The following is a 24,228-nucleotide window of genomic DNA, read 5'->3' on the forward strand; positions in this document are numbered from 1 at the left end:
AAAGCTCACTTCCACAGCACTCTAGTTCCACGAACCAGACAGAAACGTTCTGCCAATAAAAAGCTTTGCAAGCTTTAATGTGCATACAAATCATCTTGGGGATCCTGCTCAACTGCAGATTCTGATTCAATAGGTTTGGGGCAGGACCTGATTCTGCATTGCTAACAAGCTCCCAGATGATTCTGGTGCTCCGGTCTGAAGACCACACTTTGCGTGGCCAGGACTTAGTGAACCATTAACATCTCTATGACGAAACCATTTTAGAATATTTTAAAGGCAACATTATTATTTGTGATTATCAAGGAACAATTTTCTTCTTTCCTTTTACTCCCAGAGCTACATTTGGAATTCTGACTAAGTATGCACCCATTGTTTAGCCATCCCTTTTACGTTACAAGTAATTGGTCGAGTGGTGATCAAAGCCAATGTGCTTTTACTTAACTAAAACACAGCTGAGATTTGCACACAGTGAAACATTTCACAATACAATTTACCCTTCTAATAGGACTCAATGGCCTTGGTATGTGAAAGACCATGCTGTACTGACCCTTAATCAAAGAACTTTAAAAAGATACCAAGCAAACCAATGCATAATTGCAATTAAGAATGTTAAATCAACATTTAATAGATACCAAACAAGGTAAACCCATTTAGAATGATCTTTTCTGTCTGAAAAGGAAGTACTTATTATGAGATTAGAGTTTATCTGCTGAATTAAAAGATGTCAGTAATACAAAAGTTACTTCGCTCAGCTTTTGCACAGCAAAGGAAACCATCAACAAAATGAAAAGACAACCTACTGAATGGGAGAAGGTATCAGCAAATCATAGGACCCATAATGGGTGAACATCCAAAATACTGAGTTGGCCAAAAAGTGCGTTTGGGTTTTTCAGTAAGATCTCACGGAAAATCCCGAACCAACTTTTTGGCCAACCCAATCCGGAAAACCCGAATGAACCTTTTGGCCAACCCAGTATAAACAGCACATACAACTCAGTAACCAAAAAAATGCGATTTTAAAATGGGCAGAAAACCTGAAGAGACTTTTTTCAAAGAAGACATACAGATGGCTAACAGGCACATGAGAAGATGCTCAACATCACTAATTATCAGAGAAATGCAAATCAAAACCACAATGAGGTATCACCTCACACCTGTCAGAATGGCTAACATCAAAATGTCTACAAATAATAAATGTTGGAGAGGATGTGGAGAAAAGGGAACTCTTCAACACTGCTGGTGGGAATGTAACTTGGTGCAGCCACTACAGAAAACAGTAGAGAGGTTACTCAAAAAACTAAAAATAGAACTACCATATTCTCCAGCAAATCCACTCCTGGGTATACATTTGAAAAAAGTGAAAACACTAACTCAAAAAGATACATGTACCCCATGCTCATAGCAGCATTCAATAACCAAGATATGGAAGCAACCCAAGTGTCCACCAACAAATGAATGGATAAAGAAGATGTGGCATATATATACAATGGAATATTATTCGGCCATAAAAACAATGAAATTCTGCCATTTGCAACAGTGTGGATAGACCTACAGGGTCTTATGCTTAGTGAAATAAGTCAGACAGAGAAAGACATACTCTATGTTATCACTTATATGTGGAATCTAAAAAATAAAACGAATATATATAACAAAACAGAAAAAGACAGATTTAGAGAACTAGTAGTCACCAGTGGGGAGAGAGAAGGGGAAAGGGCAGGATAGGGGTAGGGGATAAAGAGATACAAACTGTTACATATTTATAAACTATTTTTTTTCTTTTTTTTTGCAGTATGCGGGCCTCTCACTGCTGTGGCCTCTCCCGCTGCGGAGCACAGGCTCCGGACGCGCAGGCTCAGCGGCCATGGCTCACCGGCCCAGCCGCTCCGCGACATGTGGGATCTTCCCGGACCGGGGCACGAACCCGCGTCCCCTGCATCGGCAATAAACTATTTTTAAAATAAATAAGAAACAAGGATATATCGTACGGCACAAGGATATATCGTACAATGAAATATATCCATTATTTTGTAATAACTTTAAACAGAGCATAATCTGTAAAAATATTGAATCACTATGCTGTGTATCTGAAACTAATATTGTAAATCAACTATAGTTCAATAAAGATATACAAACAAAAAAAAATTAACGCTGGCTTTTTAACAAAGGGTGCTGAATGTCTAAATTTAAAAAGATGAACCCAGACACAGAGCTTACACCTCACACAAAAATAAACTCAGAATGGATTGTAGGCCTCAATATAAAATGAAAAGCTATAAAAACTTCGTAAAGAAAACATGGGAGGGGACTTCCCTGGTGGTGCAGGGGGCCTGGGTTCAATCCCTGCTCAGGGAATTAGATCCTGCATGCATGCAGCAATTAAGGATCCCGTGTGGGACTTCCCTGGCGGTCCAGTGGTTAAGACTTCGCCTTCTAATGCAGGGGGTGTGGGTTTGATCCCTGGTTGGGGAGTAAGATCCCACATCCCTCCCGGCCAAAAATACAAAATATAAAGCAGAAGCAACACTGTAACAAATTCAATAAAGACTTGAAATAAATAAATAAAGATCCCCCGTGCCACAAGTAAGACCCAGTGCAGCCAAATAAATAAACATTTTGAAAAGAAAACACAGGAGAAAATCTACGTGACCTTGGGTTTGGCTATGAGTTTTTATGTACAGTACTAACAGTTCAATCTATGAAACAAAAAAATAGGTTGGACTTCATTAAAATTAAAACTTCTGCTCTGTGAAAGATACTGTTAAGAAAATGAAAAGCTAAGCCACGGATTGGAAGAAAATATTTGCAGAACACATACCTGGTAAAGGGCTTATATCCAAAATATGAAAGAACTCTTAAAGTCCACAATTTTTTAAAAAAGAACTAAAAGAGGTCAAAAGATCTGAGCAGACACCTCACAAAAGATACAGATGGCAAAGAAGCAGATGAAAAGGTGCTCAACACCACGTGTCATTAGGGATTTGCAAGTGAAAAGAACAAAATACCACTACAAGACTATCAGAATGGAAGCAGCCGCATTGCACAGGGAGATCAGCTGGGTGCTTTGTGACCACCTAGAGGGGTGGGATAGGGAGGGTGGGAGGGAGGGAGACGCAAGAGGGAAGAGATATGGGGATATATGTATATGTAAAGCTGATTCGCTTTGTTATCAAGCAGAAACTAACACACCACTGTAAAGCAATTACACTCCAATAAAGATGTTTAAAAAAATAAAAATTTAAAAAAGACTATCAGAATGACAACATCCAAAAAAACCGACAATACCAAACGTTGACTGCAGAGCACAGGAAGACTCACTCAGTACTGATGGGAACACAAAATGGTACAGCCGCTCTGAAAGACAGTGTGGCAGTTTCTTACAAAACGAAACATAGTCTTACCACCTGACTCAGTAATTGTATTCCTAAGTATTTACCCAAATGAGCTGAAACTTATGTCCCCACAGAAGTCTGCACAGCTATATTCCTAACTGCCAAAACCTGGAAGTAACCAACATGTCCTGCAATAGGTGGATGGATAAACAAACTGTGCTACCTCCAGACAATGAAGCATTGCCCATTTGATAAAAAGAAACAAGCTATCAAGTCACTAAAAAATATGGATGAATCTTAAATGCATATTGCTAAATGAAAGAAGTCAGTCTGGGAAAGCTGCCTACTGTATGGTTCCAATTATATGACATTCTGGAAAGGCAAAATTATAAAGGTGGTAAACAGATCACTGGTTGCCAGTACTTGCAGGGGGTGAGGTTGAGTAGGTGAAGTGCAGAGGATTTTGGGGGGTGGTGATTCTGTGTGATACTGTAAAGTACACGCAAACTAGAAAAAAAAGATTTCGGAGATCCCATAATGGAATAAAAAATATGACAAACAACACAACTGTATTACAAATGTGTGAAACAACCTTATTAAAGGGGATGGGGAGAGGGGGGAGAATAGTGCTAGCCTAAGTAACTCTGGAAATGAGGAGAATCTGAAACACCAAAGAAGAAAGTAACTGCACACAGCACTGTACTCTAGCTGATAAAGTTGTTTTCCTTGGGGATATGGGTTAAGAGTTCTGATATGGCTGTACATATATACCGGAACTGAACAATTAAGTAAATGGATGGCAGATGGCAGGAAGCAGGTTCCTCACTGTTGGAGTGGGAATTTACAAATAAAGAAGGGGAGAAGGCTAGAACAAGCCATGCAGTAGTAGATTGGAGTTGGAGATATCAGTATGAACTCATGTTCAGCTTAACATAGATATAGATGGTTACATATAGAAAAATTTATAGATATGTGTATATACACAGATTAGTATATACACAAATATTTCCTTGCTCTTTCAGCTGAGAGGACCTAGAAGCAATGCCATCCCCATAGGAATGAGCACACCTAATGCCCAGATCTTGGTTTCTAACACCATTCTCCAATGAAAGGAACCAGGGCTGCTTAGAGAAATGGCACATTCGAGGACTGGAGCAGGAAATATGCAAGATGAGTTTGGAGCATCTTGTAGCTCCAGAAAATAAGGGAGTGCTCAAAAAATAAATAAATAAATAAAAGTTGATGTGTCATAGGGACACAGGAGCCAACTGAAAGAGCTCCCAGTGGCCAAAGCTGGAACAATTAGAGCACGAAAATTAAGTAGCACTGGATTATAACCCAAAGCATGAAATAAATATCCATGAGGCTATACTGATATAAAGTAATGATTAAATAAAGAAATAGGGAAAAGAGACCAATCCACTGTGCAGAATTCCAAATAACATACAGATACTCCAGCCTCCAGCCTCAAGGAGCTGGTAACTTCCCACTTCTTAAGTCACTTCCTCCCACAGAGGAAAGCATGGAAATGGGGGAAGGAGTAACTTGACAGGGCAAGAACCTGACAAACACTACCTGAGCCAGGTGATCAACATTAGCATTTAAGTGATGTCACGTGGATAGGATGACCTTTGATAATAAGATGATGAAAATGGCATTTTACTTCTGTCGTCTTCCTCCAAAGATATACTACCCCAATCTAATGATGAGAACATTAGACAAATTCCAACTGAGGAACTCAAAACTGTCAAAGTCACCAAAAGCAAGCAAAGTCTGAGGAACTACCACAGCTGAGAGCCTGAGGAGACATGACTACTACATATAACATGATATCCTAGACAGGATCATGGAACAGAAAAAGGACATAAGGGGAAAACTGAGGAAATCTGAATAAACCCTGGACTTTAGTTAATAATAATGTATCAAAGTTGGTTTATTCATCGTAACAAACATATACTATCATAAGATGTTTTCAAAAGGGAACGCTGGGTGTGGGAATACAGGTACACTTACTATCTTCACAGTAATTCTGCGACTCTCAAAATATTCTAAAATTAAAAGTTTACTTTAAAAATGTTGATAGTCTTTTCCCAATTCACACACACACACACACACACACACAAAAATCGAAGAATAGATTTTTTTTCCGTTTTTATTAAAATTCTGCTGCAGAAGCAGTGGGTGAGCTAGTTACTAACCACGCTGGAGAAAGAGAGTAAGAGATTTGGGTTCCGCTTCTTACTGGCCACGTGATTTTGGGAAAGTCACCATCGACGAGCCTCAGCTCTCTCATCAGTCAAATGAGCTCATGATACCCACTTCCAGGCACGCTGGAGGAATTAAACATCATAATCTACGTCAAACACATAACACAGGGCTTGACATAGAGTAAGCTCAAGAGACTGTTGCTTTAATGAGCTAGCCAGTGTAGACTGACTGCCAAATGTCCTGGTAGTAAATAGATTTCAACAGAAAAACTCAGAATGTATAAAAATCTCTACACTGAGTCCTTTATTGTGGAGGAGAGCATGACAAAGTCTTACTCTTAACCCATCAAGCATCAATATCAGTTCCCAAAACACATTCAAACAGGTATCTACTCCCGGTTCAAGTGATACACTCTAACTCACAGAAAGCCTTTCTGGTGGGAGAGATTTGGAGATTTCTTCTCTAATCTGCTCAGTCTGACTCCAGGACTCAGCCCATACAAATGGGTCTTTAGTCCCTGGCCCTGTGGCTGCAGCCTGAAAAATGTGCTCCCTCTCCCTTCTCTCCACCCTGCCCCTGTGCCTTCTTTTGCTCTGCCTTTCCTTTTGCTCCTTCATGCTAAAACCCCTCCATGCCTGTCCTTTGAGATTCAGCTCTGCTCCATGGTCAAGTCGTGAGAATGGAGAAGACAGTTAAAAGACAGTCAAACTCTAGGGACTTGCCTGGTGGCGCAGTGGTTAAGAATCCACCTGCTAATGCAGGGGACATGGGTTCGAGTCCTGGTCCAGGAAGATCCCACGTGCCGCGGAGCAACTAAGCCCGTGCGCAACAAACACTGAGCCTGCGCTCCAGAGCCCACGAGCCACAACTACTGAAGCCCACGCACCTAGAGCCCGAACTCCACAACAAAAGCCACTGCAACGAGAAGCCCGCGCACCACAACGAAGAGTAGCCCCCGCTCGCCGCAACTAGAGAAAGCCCTCACACAGCACCCAAGACCCGACGCAGCCAAAAAAAAAAAAAAAAGATACGTCCAGCAAAGGGTTCACACCCACTAGCAAACCTCCTTATATGTTATGAAGCTCAGAGGGGAGTTTCATTGTAAAAGGCCTCCTTCTCTTCCCTGGCCTCAGTAAGGGCAGCCTGCAGGACAGGAGGAGAGAATAGGGCAAGAAGGGCCACCACTGTACATGTCATTTCCTAGAAATATTTTACATACATCTTTGTGAGGCATGAAAATGCTACATATGTGATTATAAAATTTTCCATCCATAAAGCTACTCCTGGTTTATATATGGAAAATGGGTCATTATTTTGTGATGTCCCCAGAAGTGACTCACAGGGACTTGGCCACAGGAGCAAATGTGAGAAGCACTGCCCAGACCTAAGACTCACCACACTGGTTTAACACATCCATAGAAAATAGACACCCCAGACTGCGGGCTTCCTGGCCTTTTGCATGTTTTCTGATCTTGTGGGAGCAAAACTCCCCTGAATCTAGGCAGCCTGATATTCCGTATAGTTTTTACTATTATCACTTAATTGCAGTCATCTGACTTACAGCAGCAGACCCGGATCTAGACACTCCAAACCTGTATTCTTTATTGAGGGTGGGGATAGAAAATGACTGATGATTTAACTCACCTCTGAGAGGGAGCCCTCAACAACTTCTGATATCTAAGCCAGAGTTCCATCCTAAAATACAGTTGACCCTTGAGTAACATGGGTTTGAACTGCCGTTTGAACTGTGCGGGTCCACTTACACGGAGTTTTTTTCCAACAAATACAGCACCTGTATTTTCATTATACAGACCTTTACGTTAAGTAAGTGTGGGGAAAAGCCTGCGTTCAATTAGAGATCACATTATGCGGAATCAAAAGAACTAGAGCTTGAATCCACATCCTAACCAAACTGTTTGAGCTTCCAGCCCTTGGGTGAGTCGTTTACCAATTCCTGTTTTTGAGGCAGAGACTGAGCATGAGAGGATTTTCGACTCCACGGGAGGTCAGTGCCCCTAACCCCCGCGTGGTTCAAGGGTCAAATGACCCATCTTACCTGGCTCTTCCAGTTAAACGTCTTATATTTAGTTTCCTGTAACGCTGCACATTGAGTTTCCTCAGACTCCGTTGAAAACTCCTCGGCCCGACTCCAGGGGTCGGCGAGGAGCCGGCGGAACGCCGAGCGTCCGAGACGGGAAACGCGAGCGGAGCTGCCGGCCCGCGCAGCCACGCCCCGCTCGCCCGGAGCCTCGCCTGCGTGCACGGGGCCTGGGCACCTGCGTGCGGCGTGGGTGGGGGCGGGACCACGCGCACGCCCACCCCCACCCCACGCCTTGCCCCCTCGAGCGTGCGCGGCTCGCCTCACGCAGGTCTCCCCTCGGCGGCGCGCTCGTGCTGCCCGACAGAGGGCGCGCGCGCGGCGGGGGGTGCCGAGGAGACCGCGGTGCGCGTCCCGCCAGCCTCGCTGCTCCCCGCCCTGCCTGCTCGCCGGCAGGTGTGCTTCTTACAGGCGAGGGTAGGAGGCTTTCCACTCGGAATATTCCCGAGTGCTGCGTGGCTGTAAAACCCATTTCACCAGAGGAGACTGAAACGAGAGCGCGCTCATCAGCCAGTGTGGGAAACCAGTGCTCAACCTCAGCTACCGGCCGCCTTAGGACCACGGCGGCCCAGGTGCAATCCCTCTGTTCCTCCACCTTGAAAGTACCCACCAAGCATCCAAGTGCCGGTTCCTCGCCACCCTGCACGTGATCACGGCCCTGCAGAGTGTCTGGCGGCGGACCTCGCAGGCCTGCACGGCCCACCTGCACTACAAATGGATCCCTGTGCTAGACAGCCACGCGGCTGACATTCGCTCCTGCTTCCAAGGAGCAATAGGCTTCACTGACTGGGTCCGGGAAAAGGAAGGCAAGGTCCTGGTCCACTGTGAAGCTGGGATCTCCCGTTCGCCTGCCATCGGCATAGCTCATGTCAGCTCCGCCTGAAGGAGGCCACTGATCACATCCAGAGGAGGAGGAGAGTGACCTTGCCCAGCTTTGGCTTCCTGAGATCCTGCCTCGCACTCCCTGCCCCGGGATCCCTTCTGCCCGCAGGGTGCATCCCGCTCGTCATGTAAAGCCCATTTGCAGACACTGAGCCCTGACGTGCAGGGTTCCTACTGCACGTTCCCTACCACCCGCTGGACGGCCTCAGAGCTCACCAAGAGTTTCATGGCCACATACACATCCTGCTAAAACTGGAATGGGGGAACCAGCCCAGCCCCAAGAACAACTGTGGTTTTGTTTTTTAAACTCGTGGACATTTTATGGCTGTGCGGTACTGAATTGCCCCCTCTGTCAGGCTGCCCCAGTGGGGTAGAGTGGCCACCAGGCTTGCAAACTTCAGACTGACCTTGAAGATACGTTCTCAGAGGGAAGGAAAGCCAAGCTGCTTCAAGAGCACAGCCTGTGCTGACTAACTACTGTTCTTCCAGATCCCCTGCCCTCTCAGGACTAACCAGTCCTTGGATGTCAAAATTTGCCTTTTCATTTCAAGCATAAGGCAATAAACACTGGCATCCATGTGGGAGAAGGCAGTTGCTAGACCAGGAGAAAAGGCAATTACAAGGCCAACTGATTTTGAAGGAAGCACGATTTCCACCTTATCTTTTTAACTTTGGCTGTCTCAGTATCTGTCTTTGTTGCTTTAGGGCATAAACCGATCACCACCTAGTCAGGAGAGTAACCTGCAGGGTCTGTAGGGACATGAATATATAAGCTGGTTGGAACCCCTTGAGCCCAGTGGAGGCAGATTCTCTCCAAGGGGAGGGCTCTGGGGTGAAAGGAAGAAGCAAGTAGCCTGTTCCTGGGACAGCTGGGCTTCCCGGGACTGAGCAGGGTCATGCCAAGCGGGAGACAAAGCTGGGTAAATACTCCATGCTCTGGCCAGCAAAGGCCTGAAACCAGGCACAGGACAGGCCTGAATTTCTATGTGGAGATTTGGAGACTTCAACCAAGGGGAGAAACAAAGGATACAGAGGCTAGGAATAAGGCTGACATGCATTCCCTTACTCTGGATCTGTTCGTATTAGAAGCTACATGTGAACGATGCTGAAACCTCATATCAAAAACAGAACTGGCAGTTATCCCACTGAAGAGCTGAAAAGTTTTGATTCCACCTCTTCCTTTGTTTCGTCTATGCTCTGAAATCATTTTCTATGGTTTCTTTGTTTTCCTAGCAACTTGGAATACGCTATCTGGAGCGCGTCCTTCATCTTCCTTCTCTTGCTTTAAGACTCTAATAGGAACCTGTTTTCCCTACTAACTTAGGGTCTTCAAAGCACAAAGTTAGGTCTAAATTATGGAGCTCTGAACTGTCTGGAATACTTAGGATTTATCTGGAATAGATACTGTAAATCATAAAATGTGACAAGGAGAAAAGTCAGAAGGTAAACGTACAGAGGTTCCCTTCTAGCAGTTGGTCGTGGGATGTGTGCTGTCCCGGTGACCGGGGAGGAAATGGTATAGAGTCAGAGCAAGACTGGAAATAGATTTTAACACTGGGCAGAGCCTCATTCCCCATTCACCATACCATCACTAAGACCTTCCCTGAGGGAGCCAGCACTGCGGCGGGCAAGGTTTTAATTCCCTGCAAACACGCAGGCTTCCCAGAGGTCAGGACACTCCAGGCACTGCATGGAGGCTGGGTACTGTCCCCATCCCCTGGGCACTGCCATGCTCAGTCTCTGAACCCAGCTGAGCCAGGGTTAGGCTACTCGCTTCTTCCTTTCCTCCAGAACCCTTCCCTTTAGACAATCCAGGCCTACATATTCTTGAACTGGACTTGGAAAACTCAAAATCCACTTAACTCTTCCATGAGGCAAGGGGAGCCTGACTTCTACTGCCTCGAACTCAGCCCTCCCTCTTCAGGATGGGAAGGAAAACCTGCCTCTCATTCCTTCCTCTTGAGCTTACTGCCAAGGAAACAAGAGCTCAGTCTCAAGTTGTCCTGCCAAAATGTTAACAGTGATTTGTTCTAGTTGGAGTTCCAGGTGATTCAGATTTTCTCCTTTATACTTTTCTGTATTTTTTAACTTTCTACAGTGATTCTGTATTCCTCCTGTATGTCAGGAAAAAAATACCAAAAAAAAAAAATTCCTGCTTTAAGGATCGCCTCTCCCCAAACCTTTCCAGATGCTTTATCCTAGGTGAGAATCGTTTACTCTGGACCCGCCCCCCCCCAAGAGTCTCACCTGTACCTCCATCACAGCCCTTATTATTCTGCATGGTCAGCGTTGCCGTGTTCTTCCAATCCTCGGTGATTAGTTCAGTCACCAGCATATAGTAGGCTTGTCTACTGAATACATTAATAAGTCAATAAATGAATAAGTGAATGACTGAGAGATCCTGTATTACCGGACCCACTCTGGACTTTAAAATTTTTCCTAGTCATAGATGAGTTCATATCTATTAGGACAAAGGTGATCCTTTAAGACCAAGATGGTTTTCCAAAACTCAAGAATCCAAGAGATCTGGCAACCTCACTGATATAGAAACCTAAAACTTGTTTGAAATATTTCTGTATTCCTGATCCAAACTCCTTGCTAATCCTTGTATTAATCTTTAGAAATGTACTTGAAGTACGATAGCCTTGGGCTCTAATGGATTACAGCTGGGAAAGTTGTAATTTGTCCTCACCTACTGTTTAACAAGCCACCTCCACACCAGGTTCCACTGACATATTATGTCCTTTCTGGTTTGTTTCTTATTAATATAAAGCTGATGGTTCAACTACAGAACAGCAAGGGTTGCAGGGAAGGGCTAGTGATCATCCTAAATACTTAGCTCACTTCTTTACTGTGATTTCAGGGGTCCAAGAAAGCCCTCTTGAATCCCAACCATTCTCCCATTCCTTCACTAACTCCTTTCATTCCCGTAATATGGGAACATAAGCCTTCATTCCAAGATAAAGCTGACCCTATACACTTACTTCCAGGAAAGAGGCATGGGCTAACAGCCCTACCAAGATTTAAACAGCATCCCACAGACCCTGAAAGGAGAGGCCCTGCAGAGACCAGGAAGGCAAGTTTGGAGAACTTAAGTCCATCCTTGACCCGTCCCAGTTTTGCCCAAGCTTGCCTAGCTTTCAGACTAGATGCAGGCTATTAATGTTGGAATCGTTGGGTTGGGATTTCTCTAAGGCCTAAACAACGTGGCTCCTGGTTCGCTCTCCCCTTACCCTCTACTGTGGAGAACGAGACTGAGACGGCTGATTAGGGACGTATCGCTGGGAACAGCACAAATGCAAAAGAGGACTTGCAAAGGGGAAAGCGTGTTTTCTGTTTTAAGAAACCTGCTGACATAGGGAATGCTCCTGTTTTTCTGTAGAAATGCTTCCTTCAGTGGACAAAATTCAGCCACAATCAAGCTAATTGAATGCACAAATGTAATATTTTTCCAGGGCACCTCCAATTTAATGCTTGATGAAATCGTGTCTTTCGCATATATTTACAAAAGCTTTTCTTCATCCAGAAATGTCTGTTAAAATTGCTTATAGATGCTGAGATAGCAAATCACTCTTCTAATGTAATGAGATAAGTCATCTCTATAAACTTTGCTTGCTCAAATGTACTCGCATAAAAGAAATCAGGCTACAGGCTTTTTTCAATAAACAGAATGAACAACTAGAACTTGATGGCTATAGCATGTTCTGCCTCATTGCTAAGGGATGTTTAAAATCGCTCCCTCTCTCTTGCAGCGGAGTTTTCATTTTGGTAGTTGATGGAAAAAGGAGGTCAGATAAACTAATGTGGATGGGAAGGCAAAGCCGTTTGTCAAAATGTGGGGAGAGGCCTGGAGACTGGAGTCATTTAAAGACTAAAAATTGATTTAAAAGATTTCTGTCCTCAAATCATTTTTCTTGCTAAATGCAGCCACTTTGTGAGCCTGGTTTCCCCTGCTCTAGCTATCTTTACTAATAATTTACGCCACAGGAACTTCACATACTGGGAAGATTCATATGCGTGGTCATTGATGCATAGCCCAATAAGATGGGTCCAAAGATCAAGAGTCTGTGGAAAAGACAAGGTTTAGCCACCTGTTTCTAAGTAAGATTTATCTTCCAACTCTAATCTGGAAGCCAACAATGTGACAAAAAGGCTTAGTAGGTCATCTCACACACACCTAGGGTCAACCATATAGGGCTGTCATGTATGGCCGCTCAGGTTGTGCACTGCATAAGTCCAGGGGACATACCATTCACATAGGCTACAATGTGAAGGGTGCCGTCTGGAGCTGTGCAATGTGACAGTCCTGTCCTGCTCCACCACACAGGTCAGGGAGAAAAAAAAACGTATCTTCTTGTTCACAATCATAGTTTAATAAGTTTCCATGACTAAACTGCATGCATGTACCTTTAACTCCTCCAAGAATACAAAGTTCTTCTTATCGGCTGCCATTGTTAAAGCCTGCCGCATTCCCTTTTCCTTCTCTTGACGAAGTAAAATTGGGAGAATAGTCAAATCTCCAGACGGTCCTTTACTTCCAGAAACGGATTGGGGACTTCCCTGGTAATGCAGTGGTTAGGACTCCACTGCGTCTCCAATGCAGGGGGCCCGGGTTCGATCCCAGGTCAGGGAACTAGATCCCACAAGCGTGCTGCAACTAAGGAGCCCGCCTGCTGCAACTAAGACCCGGCGCAACCAAATAAATAATTTAATTAAAAAAAAAAAGAAATGGTTTGGACAGCTTAACTGTGGAGGACAAGCTGGAATCCAGAAGATGAGGCCAAATTCTAAGTGCCCTTTCTGTCAGTTTTGGAAAACACTAGACAGCCATTGTTCCATTCAGAGGAGACAGCAGGCAGCATTTGGAACGGTTCTCCGGGGGCCTTCCTTTCGCCAAGCTGCCTTTTGGGCATTCCCTCACGCCTGCTGGAGGGTCCAGAGCTGCCAGACCAGTGGCCAGGCCACCCTGGGCAGGGCGAGAGCAGGAGCCTGCCCACACCCTGGCTGCCCAGCCCTGCCTTCTCTTTCCACCACCTTTCCCTCTGCTGCATGAAACGCATTGTGTGGTGGGAAGAAACAGCCCGAATGCTTCGTGATCTGAAACACCGCTCCCGACAGCCTCTGCTCAGCCCAATCAGTTTTGTTGTTTTCATGGCCACGCCACACGGTGTGCAGGATCTTAGCTCCCCAACCAGGGGTCGAACCTGTGCCCCCTGCATTGGGAGCACGGAGTCTCAACCACTGGACTGCCAGGGAAGTCGCAGAGCCCGACCACTTCTGAGGGCAACACCAGCATGTGCGGGGAGACAGAAATTCCCCGCTTCTTACGCAGTTCCTTGAACTCTGCCCCAAGCACGCGGAGAAGTATATTCTGGGATCGGAGGCATCACATCTAATATGCATAGGAAGAGACATTTGAGAAGACACACTATTTTTTGCCTAACTTGCATTTTAAAGAGTATCTCAGTGGCCTTACGGGCACTTTGTGGGCCTAGTGACTGAAGAGCCCTGTTCCATCTTAGTTTCTACAGCAAGTCTGCCAAAGGTCAAAATAGCAAATCAATCGGTCCACAGATGTATATCTTTTGGTTATCGTGGTGCTGTTTTCATTGGATCTGAAGGCTGAAAGTGGGGCAGGTGTTCTCCATTCTCCAGGCTCCCCACTTCTGTCCAACCAGCCCATTTCACACCTGCATTTCCACTACCTGCCTAGTCCCTGCAGACCACTAAGCGCGCCCAACCTCAGTCAGGTGTCAAGAATTAGTGACTGACACAGCACCCCTTACGAGGAGGAAATGTAGTATAAGAATTTGGGGATAGTCATCAACACTGCCCCAGCCCTACCCCCAGCTTAGGGAAGGTACCTGTATGAGCAAGCCATCTGCAGAGTCCTGGGCTAGAAGCCAATGAACAGCACCTTCACCTTGTGAGCGGAGACAGGTACGTCAACACACACGCCTGCTTAGTACAGTCTATCCATGGAAGGAAGGACCAGAAACCACGTGACTCTAGGAAGGCCCCCTTGGCTGGCTGGGAAGAGAGTGGGAGGGAGATGTAATTTTCACTGCACAGACTCTGTGTGACGTTTGAAATGTAAACCAGGTGTATGAATTACCTTTAATCAGAACCGTAAGAATGCTCGTGGAGAGCTTCCTCCCAGCTGTAACACTTCGCCTTAGATATTAGGGCACGGCTCAGACATTTTCTTCTCTGGGTCATCTTTCTCAATCCTCCCAGGCAAAGCCAATCGCTTTCTTCTCTGTATGCCTGTCTACTTTCGTTACACCGCTTGTACGAGGATGCTGTAGCCTGACTCTGACAGGTGAGCCCTCGAGGCTGGGGCAGGATGTTACTGATTTCTGTAATTCTTATGGGAATACTTGGAATATTTGCTAAATGGAGTCTACCACACCATCCTACCCTTTTCCCAGTTTGAGGCCCCTGCAGCTTGTTTTCACCTAACTTACCTGTATAAAGATGAGCAGATGAAGGGGTCATTCTGGGATTTTTTCCCCCCATAGGTACTATCATCCCCTGTGCAATAGAACCTTCTATTATAATGAAAATGTACGCTGCCTGTGCGTCCAATACGCTAGGTGCTAACCACACGTGGATACTGAGTATCTGAAATGTGGACAGACTGACTGAGGAATTGACCTTTTAATTATTTCGTTTAAATAAATTTAAATGTAAATAGCCGCATCTGGATAGCAGCTACTATATCGGACAGCTCCTTTCTAGAGCTTTCTTCCTCAAGGGGACAGCCTTACCGGCCCAACGATACAACCCTTAAGCACGTTTGATTTTGAAACAATTAAATTGAGAGCAAGGTCAACAAAGTACTTGTTCCTAAAGTAAAAATTCAGTTTATTCATCTGTTTACGACACAGTACTCAAAAGGCAAAGTGTTTCACATCATAGATTTCACTTCCAATTCCTCGGAATGTTCATTTCTTTTACTGTAAAGAGAGACTAGACCGGAAAGGCAGGCAATGCTTAGGCAACTAAACTAAGGATGGAGCAGGTGAGGTGGGCAGCACTAACGTCATCCTCCCAGGGATGGGCACAAGGGGGTTGTTAGCCACAAGCTGATTGTGTAGAACTGTTAGCTGGGAGCGCAGAGCAGCCGTCCTGGACCCTCGGGCCATTGAGGGCTTCAGTCATCCCCACCGCACAGGTACAGCAGCGCTTTCTGGTAGTCACCCTTGGTGTCTTGCTGTAAGTGGCCAAGGAGAAAAAAGAAATTCAGGGTCAGGAGAAAGACCCACACTCTGCAGAAACACACAAGCAGGCCCACGGCACATGGAGCCTCTGTGGGACCTGCCCAGACACACCCAAACCATCAGAGGACCCTCAGGGATCGCGGCCCAGGGGAGATTATTGCCACAAGGGTAGAGAGAACACAGGGTCCTAGGGATTAACATGGTAAGTGACCAGAGGACAGAACCCAGTCTGCTCCTCCTGCACTGAGGTCCTGCAAACAGCACCTGTTTTCTCCCTGGCCCACATCCTTCCAGAGAAGACACGCGAGGCACCTTCCTGCCTGACTGTGTTGTTTCGTGGACTCTTAAGGTCACGTGGGAATAAGCTGATGAGTTAAGGAAATAATTACTGAGTCTAAATCCTCCCCGAGTTTTAAACATATGCCCTAGTAAACCTAGTTATAGCAAACCCAGCTCTAAATTCATCCCTGGTAACCACTGACACGACGTTGAAATTTTCAGGATCTTTCAGAAAGAGGGGTTTGCAACATCTGTCTGAATTAAACACAGTGGGAGGGACCACGGTGAAGGCAACTGCTTCTTACATATGAACACTCTATCCCTCCAAAACAGGGACAGGCTAAATGGGGAGGGGAGAGATGGGAGTTCTGAGTGAGGAAATGTTGCCAGGCTTATCACAGAGGAGTTTCAAGAAATGGAAATATAATAAAACGTAGATTAAATTGATCTAAGTCTTTTCAGGACGTCAGCAAGTCCTGCAGGATCACTGTCATAAGCACCAACTGTCACTGCAGAATATGTGTGGGAAATATGAAATATTTGCCTGATTCTATAAGATTCCAGGACAAATCCTAATAGCAGTTTCAAAATAAATCCCTGATATTTGATGACTAGCATCTCTTCCCCGGGGAGTTAGAAAACAGAAAACCGCCATTCTGCCATTGTTCTTTTTTTTTTTTTTTTTTTTTTGTGGTACGCGGGCCTCTCCCTGCTGTGGCCTCTCCCGTTGCAGAGCACAGGCTCCGGACGCGCAGGCTAAGCAGCCATGGCTCACGGGCCCAGCCGCTCCGCGGCATGTGGGATCCTCCCGGACCGGGGCACGAACCCGTGTCCCCTGCATCAGCAGGCGGACTCTCAACCACTGCGCCACCAGGGAAGCCCTCTGCCATTGTTCTGACAGGCACCTGCCCAGGACTCCCAGCCCTCTGATGGTCAGGTGGGGCCTTACCTGAATGTAATAGTACAGGGACTTGCCGTACTTTTTCTTGAATTCACATCTGATTTTCAACATGTCCACTTCACTGCGGGAGATCATTATTCTAATCAGGACCTTATCGCGAGTGCCCTTGCCCTGAAAGTCAAATTTACGCTCCAAGTTATAATTCGCTGACAATGTTAATCATTAAAAAAGAGTCTAGTGAGTTCTCCTGCGCATGGAACTCATTTGGGTTCCTGATGCCGCCCTCTAAGAGACTGCAAAGATAACTGCAAAACTGCTCCCTTAAGAACAATGAGCGCCTTGGAATTCCAAACACACCAGCATGAAATCGGCACAAAGCCCCCATGCTGTACATTCAGTAAACGTGAACTGAGCGCTAACCACTGCAAGGCTCAGGTCCGGAAGTGCGCGAGTTTACGTACGTAACACAAAGCTCCTGGCTCTCGGGGGCTTAGAGAGCCCATGCTACCACGCTCACCGTGGCTCTATGCCATTTTGAATGGTACAAGCAATAAGGACCACTAAAGTTTACATCCAGAACCTCAGAGCAGAGAACGGGCCATACCTGACATGGAACCTGAGGGGAGACGGGAGAGAGGCAGTGTGGACAAGGGGGTGACCCAGGAAGAGGCGGCAAGGGCCTGGAAGCCAGGAGGCACAAGGCACATCTAAGGCGTGGAAAAGGGGATGCGACTGTGGGAAGAGACAGTCCATTTAAGGGAAAAGTGCAGGGCTGGCTTTGGAGTCAGACAGACCCAAGTTCAAGTTGGGCTATGTAACCTCAAGCAAGCTGAAGCTTTCCAAGCTCCATTCTCCTCATCTAGAAAGAAAAGAGTCACACAAGCCTCACAGGTGTTTTGGTAATGATTTAAGATAAAGTAAGTCGCACAATGCCTACTGCCTAGTGGTTGCTTAAGAACCTCTTTTCCTTGTCTGTCCTTACTCTGGGGTACCGGGAGGGAATCACTGAGAAATCTGAACAGGAATCTGACATGATCACCATCTAGCCTTTTCTCTCTCCCGTGGCACTTTGCTTTCTACCTGTACACAAACACGTGTTCAAGTAGTTGGGAGAAACGGAAGACAGATTGGTGGTTTTCTCACCTGTCACATAAAAGCAGAGCTGACTAGTGTGTTCCTGCACCTAGACAGTGGGGTCCCTTCCTCCATCCACTAGTCAGGAGCTTTCGTCTGGGGCACAAAGGAAGAAAAAGCCTAGTGTGGAAACATGGACCTCTCGGCCAGTTGCCCTTACCTTCATGGAGTCGTACAGTCTGTCAGCAAAATACAGGGGCTTGTTCTGAATGCACTGCACTGTGGAGAGAAGAAAAGGGTCAGTAACTCCTCTCTCCTCCACCAGTAGGGGGCGAAGCCCTGACCTGGGGCACCACCAGATGACCAGACCTAACAGGAATGGGCTCTGCAAAATGGGAAACGCTCAGGGAAAACCAGGAATCCTCTGAATCAGCCAGCTGTGCTTTTTTTTTTAATAAATTTATATATTATTTATTTTTGGCTGCGCTGGGTCTTTGTTGCTGCAGGCGGGCTTCCTCTAGTTGCGGCGAGCGGGGGCCACTCTTCATTGTGGTGCGCGGGCTTCTCATTGCGGTGGCTTCTCTTGTTGGGGAGCAGGGGCTTTAGGCCCACGGGCTTCAGTAGTGGTGGCGCACGGGCTTAGTTGCTCCGTGGCACGTGGGATCTTCCCGTACCAGGGCTCGAACCCATGTCCCCTGCATTGGCAGACGGATTCTTAGCCCCTGTGCCACCAGGGAAGTCCCCCAACTGTGCTCTTAAACCAGGGGACTCTGAGCAATGCAGAAACCCAAATGGATGTGTGAGTTCCCCCAATGGAGAGAGCCCTTTCTCTGGTTATCTTTTCTTTTTTTTTTGTGGTACACGGGCCTCTCACTGTTGTGGCCTCTCCCGTTGCGGAGCACAGGCCCCGGACGTGCAGGCTCAGCGGCCATGGCTCACGGGCCCAGCCGCTCCGCGGCACGTGGGATCTTCCCGGACCGGGGCACGAACCCGTGTCCCCTGCATCGGCAGGCGGACTCTCAACCACTGCGCCACCAGGGAAGCCCTCTCTGGTTGTCTTATTCCTCCTGGGCAACGCTCCATTCTACCAACGTAAGCCCTTTTTCAGTTCCCTAACTTAAATTCATACGGTGAAGATTATGAAACTACCCAAATCATGTAAAGCAGCCATGTCTCATGTCTCCCAAAGCCACTTGAATTAACAGGATGGCCATTTGTTACTTCTGCTTCAGCACAGCTAGCTGACTGAAAGCTGATGTCCACTAGGGATGGGGGGGCCACACCTGCTTACCCAGGTTCAGGAAAGCATTTTCCAGGTCTCCTTTAACCTCCATCTTGATGCTCTCCAGCATGTCATAAGGGCTGTAGCTCTTGTACCTTTCAAATACTAAAGAAAAGCAACAGATAATTATTATAACAGAGCCACTAGTCAAAGCTATCAATGGTTACCCACACGGTTTTGCATCACACACACACACACACACACACACACACACACACACACACACACACACACACACACACACACACAGATGATGATAATCATAGTGTCCTAGAGGGTTAGGGACTGCCATGCAGACCAGAGCTGACACTGTACCAGGTGCCCTGGGACAGCCGTACCGTGCACCTGTCCTGAATGGCACTGCCCCAGCCTCATGTTTTGACCATCTTCATCTCTCTGGCGTGGAACCCACTTTCTCTGGGCCACGAGAAACAGTACATAGCACCCAACTAAGTCCATTACTTCAACAGATACAGCAAGATAAAAGGATCCAGACGAGAAGAGGCAGCACAACAAAGCACCAAACATGAGAAGGATGTAGGGGAAAAAAACGATCCAAAATGGGAAAGAAGGATGAATGGACTTGGTGAGGAAAAATGGGTGAGATGAGAGGGTACAAAGCGGGGAGTGTACTCTGTTCTGGCAGACCCGAGCCCCAACACAGACACCCAGCTGGCCCACTGGAGAGGGCCCTCCGGTTTGTCCCTGGTGCTCTAAGACCTCCCCAGCACAGCACTCACCTTTCTGGAGGTGGCACACACTCCGCTCGGTCATGATGCTGATCCACTTGGGAACATCAGTTCCTTTCCTCTTCACGCCAGCATCGTAGAGTTCCTACGAGCACAACCAACCACGAAAGTTAATTCCACAGTCCAGAGCAAGGTCATTAAAAACCCGTCACGCACAAAACCCCAAAACCTATACATTCAGAACGCCAAAATGAGAAAGGACAATTGCACTGCAGACACAGGAAAAATGTGCTGTTTAGGTCAAAAGTCTTAAGAGCAGTCTTCCTGAAGCACAGACATACAGCATGACAGGAGGTTGTTCGTGAGGGTGATGCTGTAGAAATCTCCTTCCCTGAACACCGAAGGGATGACCAAGAACCTCTACTCATATACGGAAGGACGAGCCAACGCTCATTGGCACACCCAGCTCTCCTCCATTCGGCACGTTCAATAGCACATCAACTACTGGTCATCTACTGAAGACAGCTACAAGTCACATACCCACCCCCAGAATTCCTAGAGACTCCGGAAATGACGGAGCTGAAAACAAAAAAAAAAGCTGGTCCAATCACATTTTCAGTTTCTGGAAAATTTAGGGGCTATAAGTGACACTAAGAATGGCAGGGAAGGAGGGAGAAAGGCTTATGCAAGAGCCAATACTTATTCAGTGACCATCCACTATCTGGGAGCTGCAAAACCCTTTTCTAGGGACTTCCCTGATGGCGCAGCGGTTAAGAATCCGCCTGCCAATGCAGGGGACATGGGTTCGAGCCCTAGTCCGGGAAGATCCCACATGCTGTGGAGCAACTAAGCCCGTGCGCCACAACTACTGAGCCTGCGCTCTAGAGCCCGGGAGCCACAAGTACTGAAGCCCGCGCGCCTAGAGACCATGTTCCGCAACAACAGAAGGCCCTGCTCACCGCAACTAGAGAAAGCCCGCACAGTAAAGAAGACCCAACGCAGCCAAAAACAAATAAATTTAATAAAAAATAAATTAAAAAAACCCTTTTCTACCTCCTGCTAAGTGGGCTATGTGAAATATACTGAATTTTAAAACTAAAACGGATTAAAATTGATTTTGTTCTTCAGCTCTTATGAAATACTTCGAGACAGCTGTCGACCGTCTGGGAAAGGCATGTAGTTCACAGTGATCTGAATCAGCTTCACAAATAGTTCTGGATGATTATGGAATGAGAACCAGCAGTTCTATTCAGCCAGAAAAGAAGGAAGGGCCTCTGCCTCTCTCACCTCTTCCCCCACCACCAAGGGCAGTAAGCCTTCCTATCCCCGCCTGTGCCTCTACCATCTCCTCCCACTGTTCTGTGCTGTGAATTCTATTAGTGTGTGTTTGTAGCAAATGCCCACCAGTGTGAACACCAGCATCACACCCTGCAGAAACAAGCAAAGCCTAGATGAGCAAATGTGAGTCAGAAATTGACCTGTAACTGACACCAGCATTATAAGGGTATATCCCGTTATAACCGCAGCTTCCAGAAAGTGAAAACGAAGCCCACAAATTCTTTGACCTTCCTCCCTTCCAAACGTGGAGCCTACTTCCCCTCCCACTGACTGGAAGCTAGACCTAGTGACTCGCCTCTAATGAACAGAGCGCGACAGAAGTGACAGTGTGTGTGACTCTTGAGATTACACCATAAAAGGCACCTGGCTTCCTCCTGGCTGTGTCTCTTGGATCACTCACTCTGGGGAGAGCCAGCTGCCATCTGTGAGGACACTCAAGCAACCCCTTCGAGAGGCCCACGTGGAAAAAGAGTAAGGCCTCCTGCCAACAGTCACATGGGTGGGGGACTACTACATCCTCCTGAAGCTGTCAGGCCCTCAGATGACGCAGCCCTGGTCCACACTTGGTCTCCAACCTCAGGAGAAGTCCTGAGCCACTTCCCAGTTCCTGACCCACAGAAACTGAGATAATAAATGCTTGTTGTTCTAAGCCACTGAGTTTGAGGTAATTTGTTATGCAGGATGGATAACTATACCCACTATCCAGAGACTAGGAAACAAAACCCCGAACACCAAGAAGCTTGGCACTGACCCGGGCATCTTGGTCAATCAGTTCATAATCAATGACGGAGCCATCCTCTGCTCTTCGACCCTACAGGAAAAAAAAAAAAAAAAAAAAAATTAAGAACATCAAATGTATTTCTTTGTACATTTTAAAACTGAAAATGTTATTTTCTCCCCAACTCATGTAAGCCACTATTTACTGAATAAACACCCTCCTGAAATTTTTCTTCACTTAAAAGTCTAGGTTAAAAACAAAAAGTCTAGGTAAGACCAAGGATTGTTACAATAATTGAGGCAGTGAAGTGGGGGCTATACCCTCTTGTTACCCAGTTCTGGGCTAAGCACCTTACAGAATCTACCCTCCTCCCCCTAAAAAAGGTAATGATATTTAGCTCCTTCCTTCAGAGAGTTCACAGCCCAGATGGAGAAATACGCATGGAATAAATGGTAAAACAACACAGTATCTGTGGCTCTAAGTAGACGTGAAATGCAAAAGAAGGCAGAAGTCTGTCGGGCAGAATCGTCAGCAAAGTCTGTGGACAATGGGGTACTGCTGAGGCAAAGCGCAAAGGCTCCATCAGATGAGGCTGGCAGTGGGAAGCAGGAGAAGCCATTCCGCACAGGAGGAGCGGTACAGGGGAGTGATGTGCACCCAGCAGAGGAGAAGGTGAGCGGGAGGGAAGCCTAGCGAGGAGGACTAAGTTAGGGAGGGCCAGCGGACAGAAGACACTTAAAGGCAGTTGAGAGTTTGGATTTGATGCAGCAGAAATGTCTGTTGATCAGGAGCTTGGTGCAAGTGGATTTCAAAAAGATGGGTGGGGGCTTCCCTGGTGGCACAGTGGTTGAGAGTCTGCCTGCCGATGCAGGGGACACGGGTTCGTACCCCGGTCTGGGAAGATCTCACATGCTGCGGAGCGGCTGGGCCCGTGAGCCATGGCCGCTGAGCCTGCGCGTCGGGAGCCTGTTGCTCTGAAACGGGAGAGGCCAAAAAAGGGAGGGGCCCGGGAACCCAAAAAAAAAAAAAAAAAAAAAGATGGGTGGGTGGCGGTATGCAGGGCACGTGGTAGAGAAGTGAGCTGGGGAGGGGAGTACGGAGCTGTTATGGTGATGGAGAGGTGCGTGGGCAGGACACAGCATGCCCATCGACCATTTGTCATCAGGGTTCCCAGGGGAAAATTCCTCTTCCCTCGCCCAGCTAATACACATTAAACTGCACTCGGGTCAGAACTCAGACTAAGGAAGGAAATGCCTTTCATCCACATTAATGTGTTAACATTAGCAAACAAGCAAAGACCTCTTCAGGGAAACCACTACCTGGGCAAACCGTCTCTTAAGAAATGAAAGCAAGTGAAAGAAACAAGAGGGTCACTTGCCCCTGGGTCCTATGTGACCACAGATAGGGGCAAAATGACCTTCCCCGAGTCACAGTGAGGGCTGGCACGTAAATCCAGGCCAGGAGCTGAGAGCCGCTTCTTCCTCCTCTGGCCCCAAAGTCCACCTGACCATACGGTTTTGCAGGATAAGAAATCCTATTATACAAAAATGACAGCTCTGCAGTGACAGTGCAAACCCACTGTCGAAAATGCAGCTGGAATTTCTGATGCAGGCACAGAAGACTGAGTTAATTCGTTCCCAGGTATAAAATGAGGCGCGCAACTTGCCTTGGGAGGAAGCAAGGACAAAGAAATAAACTGGAAACCAACCTTCGAGAGGGCGACCATCAGCTTGCGGAAGTCACCAGACGTGTCAGAAACGATATCCTTCTCCAGATCGGTCTTGTACACTTGGAAAACAAAACAACATATCTGGTTTGATGCTTCCTGCCTGTGCAGCCAGCCAGCCACCCGTCCCACTTATCCCCTGCCCACTAAGCCTCTAAAAAGCAGAAACAGCTGTGGCAGCATGGAGGTACCCACCCAAAGGAGGTGGACTCTCTGGAATGATCTTTACCCTCATAAAATCAGAACCAGTGCTATTATCAGTGACAAGGGACACGCAGAGCAGGATCAGACCAGGGATCTTCAAGCTCATCTTTGATCAGTGACTTCCTGGGTAGCTGAAATACTGGTTCCCAAACTTCTTGACTATACTTATTTGGATCATTAAAAAATTTGGAGGACTACACACACACACACACACATACACAACGGCGGTTTATTATCTACTGATCGAGAAAATGCACAATGGCAAAAACTAGTAAGA

At 46.7% G+C, this 24,228-nt stretch overlaps 1 protein-coding gene and 1 pseudogene across 1 annotated transcript in view; one reads left to right on the plus strand and one right to left on the minus strand.

Moving 5' to 3' along the window:
- The first annotated feature begins 7,259 nt into the window (after positions 1-7,259).
- Positions 7,260-10,700, plus strand: LOC113629353 (dual specificity protein phosphatase 5 pseudogene; annotated as a pseudogene).
- Positions 10,701-15,360: 4,660 nt separating this feature from the next.
- The window catches only part of ANXA2 (annexin A2), a 44,070-nt gene continuing 35,202 nt past the window's right edge, over positions 15,361-24,228 (minus strand). Inside the window, exons 7-13 of the mRNA XM_027123187.1 lie at positions 23,730-23,809; positions 22,055-22,114; positions 20,017-20,110; positions 19,286-19,381; positions 18,215-18,273; positions 16,969-17,091; positions 15,361-15,733 (exon numbers count right to left, since the gene is read on the minus strand). Of these exons, the coding sequence (XP_026978988.1) occupies positions 15,674-15,733; positions 16,969-17,091; positions 18,215-18,273; positions 19,286-19,381; positions 20,017-20,110; positions 22,055-22,114; positions 23,730-23,809 (572 nt within the window). The 3' untranslated portion in view covers positions 15,361-15,673. The remainder of the gene's footprint in view (positions 15,734-16,968; positions 17,092-18,214; positions 18,274-19,285; positions 19,382-20,016; positions 20,111-22,054; positions 22,115-23,729; positions 23,810-24,228) is intronic.

Source organism: Aethalodelphis obliquidens, unplaced genomic scaffold (genome assembly GCF_003676395.1).
Source record: "Aethalodelphis obliquidens isolate GAN/ISIS:26980383/991018 unplaced genomic scaffold, ASM367639v1 scaffold26, whole genome shotgun sequence".
Classification (NCBI taxonomy): Eukaryota; Metazoa; Chordata; class Mammalia; order Artiodactyla; family Delphinidae; genus Aethalodelphis; species Aethalodelphis obliquidens.